We start from the raw sequence: 8,323 nt of genomic DNA, 5'->3' as shown, positions 1-8,323 counted from the left end.
TTCTGTTTAAATACTCTTTAATAACAACCTGATCAATACATTCAGACCCTAGGCAAGGTCTTTTAAGACTTTGAGCAGGAGGGGATGGCTGCCTCCTCCTCTTCCCACCTCTTGTAAATATTTGGACCAAATTTTAAAAAAAGAGAGAGAGAGAAAAAGGAACAGAGGACCAGCAGAGAAATCTTTAGAAAGCTTTTGCGACGTACGGAGACCCTAACAAAAATCGGGAGACACGCAGCTTTTGATGGGTGAAAAATGAGGCACGGGTGTTATTACAGATAAGGAAGCAACACACCCACACCCGAAAAATCCTCTTTGGTTCCTTCCTCTCCCCTTTTCTCTTTTTCTCACCCACCCCTAAAAGAGACCCTTTACTTTAGAGAAGGAACGTAAGAAGAAGAAAGGAGACATTTGCAGAGAGCTCAAAGGAAAAGGCAACTGGTGATTAGCAATGTTTCGTTGCTAAGGAAATTGGGCACACAAGGATACACAAAGCCAGGACTTTGTGTCTGTGGGTCTGTGTGTGTGTAAGACTAGGGGGGGGGGAAACAGCCTTGCACACACACACACACACACACACACACACGCCTTCCCTGCTTTCTCTCAGGGAGAAAGTCTGCACGCTAGGCTGGATGTCTTCATTTTAAAGTTGCAAACTTGAATTTCCCTCCTGGGATGCTCGAGATCGGTTTGTAAGGCAGAGGGGAGCTTGGAGCCTGGATAAAAATCTCCTGTTTTCTTTTTCCTTCTGAGTAGATCGCCTCCAGAGATCTATTCTGTCCAGATTTGGCGACTGTCTCGTTCAAAGAATGGAGGGAATGGGAAGAGGGATGAGTCCCCTTTTCTCTCTTTAGTAGAGAGGGGGGAAAAGCTGTTTTTCTGCATCTTTTTGCCACTTCTGAGACCGCAGCAAAGAAATGCAGGAAGGGCTAACGGATTTGCCACTTGTAAAGTTGGCCAAGTAGAACCTGCCCGCCCGTAGAAATGTAGCTGCTAAAGGATCTTATCTCTTGGCAGGTTAATCCTCTTCCTTCGAAAAGGAAGACTTTTCTTGGCCCGTTTCAAGAATGTTAACCTCTGCAGATCCAAAAAGCGGTTTCGAACGCTCATTCTGAATTATTCCAAGGTGAAAAAGTGCTGCGGGGATTTTGGACTACAGCACTCATCGCTCTCCAGCCAGCCTTCCTCCTCCCCGCAGACCTTGGCCTTGGGTTCAAGAGCCCTTAAGGTTTGGGGAGCCCTGAATGAGGAGGATGGGAACTGTAGTCCACCCAGAAGAGCCTCTGGAGCGCTTAGAGATTGTCCTCAACCCATTCTTGGAATTTTCAGGAGAACTTCTCCATCAGTGGAGGGATAACGCAAGAGAAGTTGTTTCTCCCCTCCACCACCCCAGGTTCGAGGGCGGAAAAAAATTCCTTTAAATAAAAAAAAACCCACAAAAAACCAAACATCTCATCTCACGAAAGCCAAATTTACTTTGCGAGAGAGGAGGTTTAAGGAAGCCGGGCGCATTGTCCTTCAAATTTCCTCCGCGGGCTTCTGTCCACGAAAACAGGATGAAGCCACTTCCTCCCCAGCGGTCGTTGGAGATGAAAAGGGAGTGTGGAGCGGCGGGGAGGGGAGGGGCGCATCTACACAGATCTGAGTCTTGGCGGGGTGGGGGGGAGGATGAAGCTCCTCCAAGGTGTGTGTGTGTGGGGGGGGGTTACTTGAGGGCATCCAGATGAGTGCAGACTTGCTTGAAGACGTCATCTACCGTGCCTTCCGCGTTGACCTGAAAGCGGGGGAAAGCCACAGAGTTCAGGAGGAGAATCCTGAAGTTGTCTTCTTCTGAGACCACATCCAAAGGTCCCTGTCCACCTTCCTCCTCCCCCCACCAGGGAGGCCAAGGATCGGCCTTCTGGAAGGATTCCTAGCCAGGTTGAATGTTGGAGAGGTCCACCAGCTTAAGGGGGCTTTGAAAGAGAGAATGGGAGGACCACAAGATCTAGTTTGGAGGATCCTATCTTCTCCCTGACCATCTTGGTGCCCAGGTTCATACAGCTCCCTAAGCCGTCAGGTGGATTCCAAGGGGAATGCAAGCTTGATGCCTTCAAACCATGCTTTGGGGCTTTCGCTGTTGAGCACACTCAACGCTTCTTCATTCCATAAATGAAGTTAAAACATCTCATGGGTTTAGGATGGTGGGTAAAGCCCAAATACACCCCATCTAGGTCTTAAAAGGTTAGACCCCCACCCCACCCCCAATTCTGCTTCACAGAGGAGGATCCATCTTCAAAGCTTGGTCCTACCACAAGGTCAATCCTTCAATTCTTGGGAATTGCTTCCTCCCCGCCCAAGTTCCATTTCCCTTCTGCATCTCTTCGGAATCCTCCCAATGTTGGCGTGGACCTCTTCCCTCCGCTAGCAGCCAGTTAGTCAGTGCCTTGCTATGCCGAGAAGGACAAGGCCCGGAGGGAAGACCCTGAGAATAATGAATGACTCCGGCCCATCCTCACCACCCAGGAGAACGGGCGTCCTTCCTTGGCCTGGGATAGCTAGGTCAGTGCAAAATACTCTAGGTAACATTCCCTGCAGAGAGTGACATGCTGCTTAAGTGTAAAGGGGAAGGAAGGAAGGAAGGAAAGGGAGGGGAGGGGAGGGAAGAAAGGAAGGAGGGAGGGAGGAAGAGGGAAGCAAGCAAGGAAGGAAAGGAAGGAGGGGAGAGCAGGAGAGGAGGAAGGAAAGAGGGAGGGAAGGGAGGAAGGAGAGGGGAGGAAACAAGGAAGGAAAGGAAGGAGGGGAGGGAGGAAAGAGGGAGGGAGGAGAAGAGCCAAGAAAGGGAGGTGAGAGAGGGAATGAGGAAGCAAGGGAGGGAAGGGAGGTGAGGGAGGGAATGAGGAAGGAAGGAAGGAAAGAGGGAGGGAAGGAAGCAAGGAAGGGGGGGAGGGAAGGAAGGGAGGAAATGAAGGAAGGAAAGAGGGAGGGGAAGGAAGCAAGCAAGAAATGGAGGGGAGGGAGAGAGGGGATGAGGAAGGAAGGAAGGAAAGAGGGAGGGGAGGGAAGGAAGGAAGAAGTGGAGGTGAGGGAGGGAATGAGGAAGGAAGGAAAGAGGGAGGGGAGGGAAGCAAGCAAGAAATGGAGGGGAGGGAGAGAGGGGATGAGGAAGGAAGGAAGGAAAGAGGGAGGGGAGGGAAGGAAGGAAGAAGTGGAGGTGAGGGAGGGAATGAGGAAGGAAGGAAAGAGGGAGGGGAGGGAGGGAAGCAAGCAAGAAATGGAGGGGAGGGAAGGGGATGAGGAAGGAAGGAAAGAGGGAGGGGAGGGAAGGAAGAAGTGGAGGTGAGAGAGGGAATGAGGAAGGAAGGAAGGAAGGAAAGAGGGAGGGGAGGGAAGGAAGAAGTGGAGGTGATAGAGGGAATGAGGAAGGAAGGAAGGAAGGAAAGAGGGAGGGGAGGGAAGGAAGAAGTGGAGGTGAGGGAGGGAATGAGGAAGGAAGGAAGGGGCAAATGGCTCAGCCAATAATTTTTATGTGGCTGAAATAACTCCCTCAGGATCCCAAACACATCCTCCTGAAAACAACAATGCCAATTTCAGACAAAAGGTACATCCGTGTGAGAGATTTCTCAACCATCCACCTGTCTCACCTTGCGGACAATTCCCTTCTTCTCGTAATAGGCGATGACGGGCTCGGTGGCATTGTAGTAGGTGTCCAACCGCTTCTTGATGGTCTCCTCGTTGTCGTCCACGCGCCCGCTGGTCTCCCCTCGCTTCATTAGCCGTTTCACCATGGTGTCCTTCCCAGCGTCCACATACAGCAGGAGGGTGGGGGCAGCGATCTGCTCAAGCAACCCAGGTGAGGAGGAGAGGAAGAGGAGGAAGAGAAGGTTAAGGTTAGGTAGAAGATAGATGAAAAGATAGAGGAGGAGGAGGAGGAGGAGGAGGAGGAGGAGGAGGAGGAGGAGGAGGAGGAGGAGGAGGAGGAGAAAAGTAGATAGATAAAAGGAGAGGAGGAGATAGAGGAGAAAGGAGAAAGAGAAGAAGGTAGAAGATAGATGAGGAAGAGGAGGAGAAAAAGAAGAGAAGGATAAGGTTAAGGAGAAGATAGAGGAGGAGGAGGAGGAGGAGGAGGAGGAGGAGGAGGAGTAGGAGGAGGAGAAAAGTAGATAGATAAAAGGAGAGGAGGAGGAGATAAACAAGAAAGGAGAAAGAGGAGAAGAAGATAGAAGGTAGAGGAGGAAGAGGAGAAAAAGAAGAGAAGGATAAGGTTAAGTAGAAGATAGATGAAAAGACAGGAGGAGGAGGAGAGATGAAAAGTAAATAGATAAAAGGAGAGGAGGAGGAGATAGATGAGAAAGGAGAAAGAGGAGGAGAAGATAGAAGATAGAGGAGGAAGAGGAGGATAAAAAGAAGAAGGATAAGGTTAAGGAGAAGATAGATGAAAGGATAGAGGAGGAGGAGGAAGAGAAGAAGAAGAGATGAATAGTAGATATAGAAAAGGGGAGGAGATAAATGAGAAAGGAGAAGAAAGAGGAGAAGAAGATAGAAGATAGATGAGGAGGAAGGAGAGGATGAGAAAAAGAAGAAGGATAAGGTTAAGGAAGAGATAGATGAAAAGATAAAGGATAAGAAGAGATGAAAAGTTGATAGATAAAAGAGGAGGAGGAGGAGGACATAGATTAGAAAGAAGAGAAGAAGACAGATGGGGGAAGGGGAGGATGAGAAAAAGAAGAAGAGAAGAATAAGGTTAAAGACAAGGTAGATGAAAAGATAGATGAGGAGGAAGAGAAGAAGAGATGAAAATAGATAAAAGGGGAGGAGAAGGAGATAGATGGAAAAGAAGGAGAAGAAGATAGAAGAGGATGATGAGAAAAAGAAGAGAAGGATAAGGTTAAGGAGAAGAAGATAGATGAAAAGATAGATGAAGGGGAGGAAGAGAAGAGATGAAAAGTAGATAGAAAGGAAGGAAGAGAAGATAAAGAATGAGAAAGTGGAGAGAGAAAAGGAGGAGGCAGATGAAAAGAAGAGGAGGAGAGGAAAAAGAAGGATGAAAAGGGGATGAGGAGAAGATGAAAAACAGAAAGAGAAAGAGGAGGGAAAGAAAATAGATGAAAAGAAGATTGAGAAGGAGGAGAAGAGGATCGATGAGAAGGAGAAAGAGAAGGAAAAGATCAAGTTGGCAATTATTTGGTCGTCCACCCAAGCCCTCTAAAACACACCTTCACAAGTTGCAGATTTCACCTTCCCGCTTTCTGTGAACGGATCAATACGGGCGGGATGGCAAAATCGAAGCATCGCAAACCGAGTAAACAAAACTTAACAAGATTGAGCCAAACAAAAATAAGTTGCTAAAAAAAAAACCCAATCCATATTTTTTGGCCAAGGAGAAGATTGTGAGAAGAGATTGCACTGCCCTCTCGTGGCTTCATCCCACTCTTACCAGGGTCAGCATCGAAGACAAACCACCAATCATATTAATAATAATTCGACAATAACCACGCCTGCCGTGCCCAGAATCAAAAGCTCACTGGGAAAAACAAAACAGAACAAGGGAGAAACGTTCCCAGCTCGGAAATGTTTTCCTCTGGAGTCCCAAAGGTGCTTTTTTCAAGAGGCAACTGGTTTTTTTTCTTTGAAGCCGTTTCAACTTCTCATCCAAGAAGCTTCTTTAGCTCTGGCAGAGCTAAAATGTCTTTGGAGATCCTCAGTCATCCTGGTTATGGTTATCCCAAAGGTGCTTAAAGGTTGCAGGAACTGGGCATGGCTAGTGAAGTGAAGTGAAGTGAAGAGAAGAGAAGAGAAGAAGAGAAGAGAAAATAATTACAGAGAATAGAGAAGAGAAGAGAAGAGAATAGGATAGGATAGGATAGAAAATAATTACAGGGGAGATAGCATCTTGCAATATTTGAGGGGCTGCCCCAGAGAGGAAGGGGTCAAGCTATTTTCCAAAGCACCTGAAGGCCAGACAAGGGATAATGGATGGAAACTGACCAAGGAGAGATTCAACCTGGAAATAAGGAGGAATTTTCTGACCGGGAGAACAGTCAACAGAAGTTGCCTTCAGAGGTTGTGGCAGCTTCATCACTGGAAGCTTTCAAGAAGAGTCTGGACTGGCATCTGTCAGAAATGGTGCAAGGTCTCCTGCTTGGGCAAGGGGGGTTGGACTAGATGACCTACAAGGTCCCTTCCAATTCTGTTAATCTGAATCGATCCAAGATGATCAAAGATCTGGAGACTAAAACATATGAAGTTGCAGGAACTGGGCATGGCTAGTCGAGTGAAGAGAAGGACCAGGGGAGACAGGAGAGCAATCTTCCAATATTTGAGGGGCTGCCCCAGAGAGGAGGGGGTCAAGATATTTTCCAAAGCACCGAAAGGCCAGACGAGAAACGATGGATGGAAACTGAACGAGAGAATCAACCTGGAAATAAGGAGGAATTTTCTGACCGTGAGAACAATCAACCAGTGGAATAGAATTGAGTCATTCCGGCCACATGACCACGGAGACGTCTTCGGACAGCGCTGGCTTTTCGGCTTTGAAACGGAGATGAGTACCGCCCCCTAGAGTCAGGAACGACTAGCACATATGTGCGAGGGGAACTTTTACCTTTTACCTTATAATAGTTTAATAACAATAATCCATAACATCATCATCTTTAAATTTTCTCCACATTAGCATGTCCTCTTTTTAGGTCTCCTCCTTTCCAACTCCTGTTCCTATTGTCTATCCGTTGATAAAATGCATCCCACGTCAAAAAATATTCAGTTTAATTCTTCATTCTTAATAGTAAACGTGTTGGAGGTTTTGGTGTTTTTTTTTTCATATTATTGAAGAACTTGATTCAGACTGTGGAATCTATTACTGGCACAGAAAAAGTTCTCCAGAACTTCCTCATCAAAAGGTGAAGCCCAAGTGCCTTCAGAGGTTGTGGGAGCTTCAACACTGGAGGTTTTTAAGAAGAGACTGGACTGGCATCTGTCAAAAATAGTGTAAGGTCTCCTGCTTGGGCAGGGGCTGGACTAGATGATCTACAAGGTCCCTTCCGACTCTGTTAATTTGTAAGAGGCAACTGGACTTTCTTGTTTTTTTTTCCTTTGGAGACGTTTCGCTTCCCAGCCAAGAAGCTTCTTCAGCTCTGACTGGATGATGGTGGGGATTTAATGACTCGTTAAAAGGATGCAAAGGACCAGCTGTCTGCAAGGAGTGTAAATTCTTCCATTCTGCACCACCATTCAGTCAGAGCTGAAGAAGCTCCTTGGATGAGATGGGAAACGTCCTCAAAGGAAAAAACAAGGAAGTCCAGTTACCTCCTGGAAAAAAAAAATCACTTGGATGACGGAGAATCTCTACAGATTTTTCCTCTGGAGATGCCAGAAATCAAACTTAAGATGGTGCATATATTATTTTGTACATTATGCTCCAACGTGCCTTGCAATCCACCTGCCCACCCAGGTAATAATTTCACCCCCAAGAAAGAGAGAGGGAGAGGATGAGATTCACCGCCACGTTCTTACCTTCTTCTCAAACTCCACACCTTGGTTCACCTCCCGGGGATAACGTCAATCAGGTAGCCCTTGGATTGGCTTGCTTTGGCCAACATGGCGTCTCTCAGCATGTCCAGGACAGTGTCCTGACGGATGAAGAGATTGGGAGTAAGGAGCGAGTTTGCAAAGTTTTTTTGGGGGGGGGAAATTCCAGAGCTTTGGATTCACAGAACTGGGAGAGTAACTTGGATTTCGTTGGGTTTCCCCCCCACTGCTGATGGGATATTTCTAACCCAAGACCACCCGGTGTCTGTTGCGCTACTTATTTATATTCTGCCTTGGCTGACTCCAGAGGCGGCTTTCTGATTTTATTTACACAACAGCCAGTACTGGTAGTCCTTGACCACAACAAAGGCCCCAAGTTTTCTATTGTTAAACGAGACATCGGTTAAGTGAATTTTGCTGGGTTTTTGCTACCTTTCTCGGCTCCATTGTGAAGTGAATTACGGCAGTTCTGAGGAAGGCTTCCCAAGAGCAGGAAGCAAATTCCTGATCCCGACAAAAAAACCTTTTTATTGCTGTGAATTCTGCTCACTCACATCCGGCAAAGTCTTTCGAGGGAGGATTTATGGTCACCGACCTTATCTGGCTTGGAGAGCTGCCAGGCCAAGATCTGCAGAACTTGGCAAGGAGTCTCGGAGAGTCACGAACCAATGAAGCAAACTGATTGCCTCCTGCAAGCTCCACTCCCCTTTCGCTCCTCTTTTATTTCCTCTGGGAGGGGCCGTTCATCCTCCACCTGTGGCCTTACTCCCAAGTCGATCCCCTGTTCTTTACCTGTTTCCTTTGCTGGCAACTCTGC

At 47.3% G+C, this 8,323-nt stretch overlaps 1 protein-coding gene across 1 annotated transcript in view; it reads right to left on the bottom strand.

Moving 5' to 3' along the window:
• LOC309399361 (adenylate kinase isoenzyme 5-like) overlaps window positions 1–8,323 on the bottom strand; it is a 33,155-nt gene continuing 24,832 nt past the window's right edge. The window contains 4 exon segments of the mRNA XM_081967097.1: window positions 1–1,774; window positions 3,624–3,815; window positions 7,492–7,535; window positions 7,538–7,607. Of these exon segments, the coding sequence (XP_081823223.1) occupies window positions 1,706–1,774; window positions 3,624–3,815; window positions 7,492–7,535; window positions 7,538–7,607 (375 nt within the window). The 3' untranslated portion in view covers window positions 1–1,705.

Source organism: Natrix helvetica, assembly GCF_964273705.1.
Source record: "Natrix helvetica genome assembly, chromosome: 15".
NCBI lineage: Eukaryota > Metazoa > Chordata > Lepidosauria > Squamata > Natricidae > Natrix > Natrix helvetica.
Note: the sequence above shows the minus strand (reverse complement) of the source record. Positions and strands in the feature narration are given on the sequence as shown.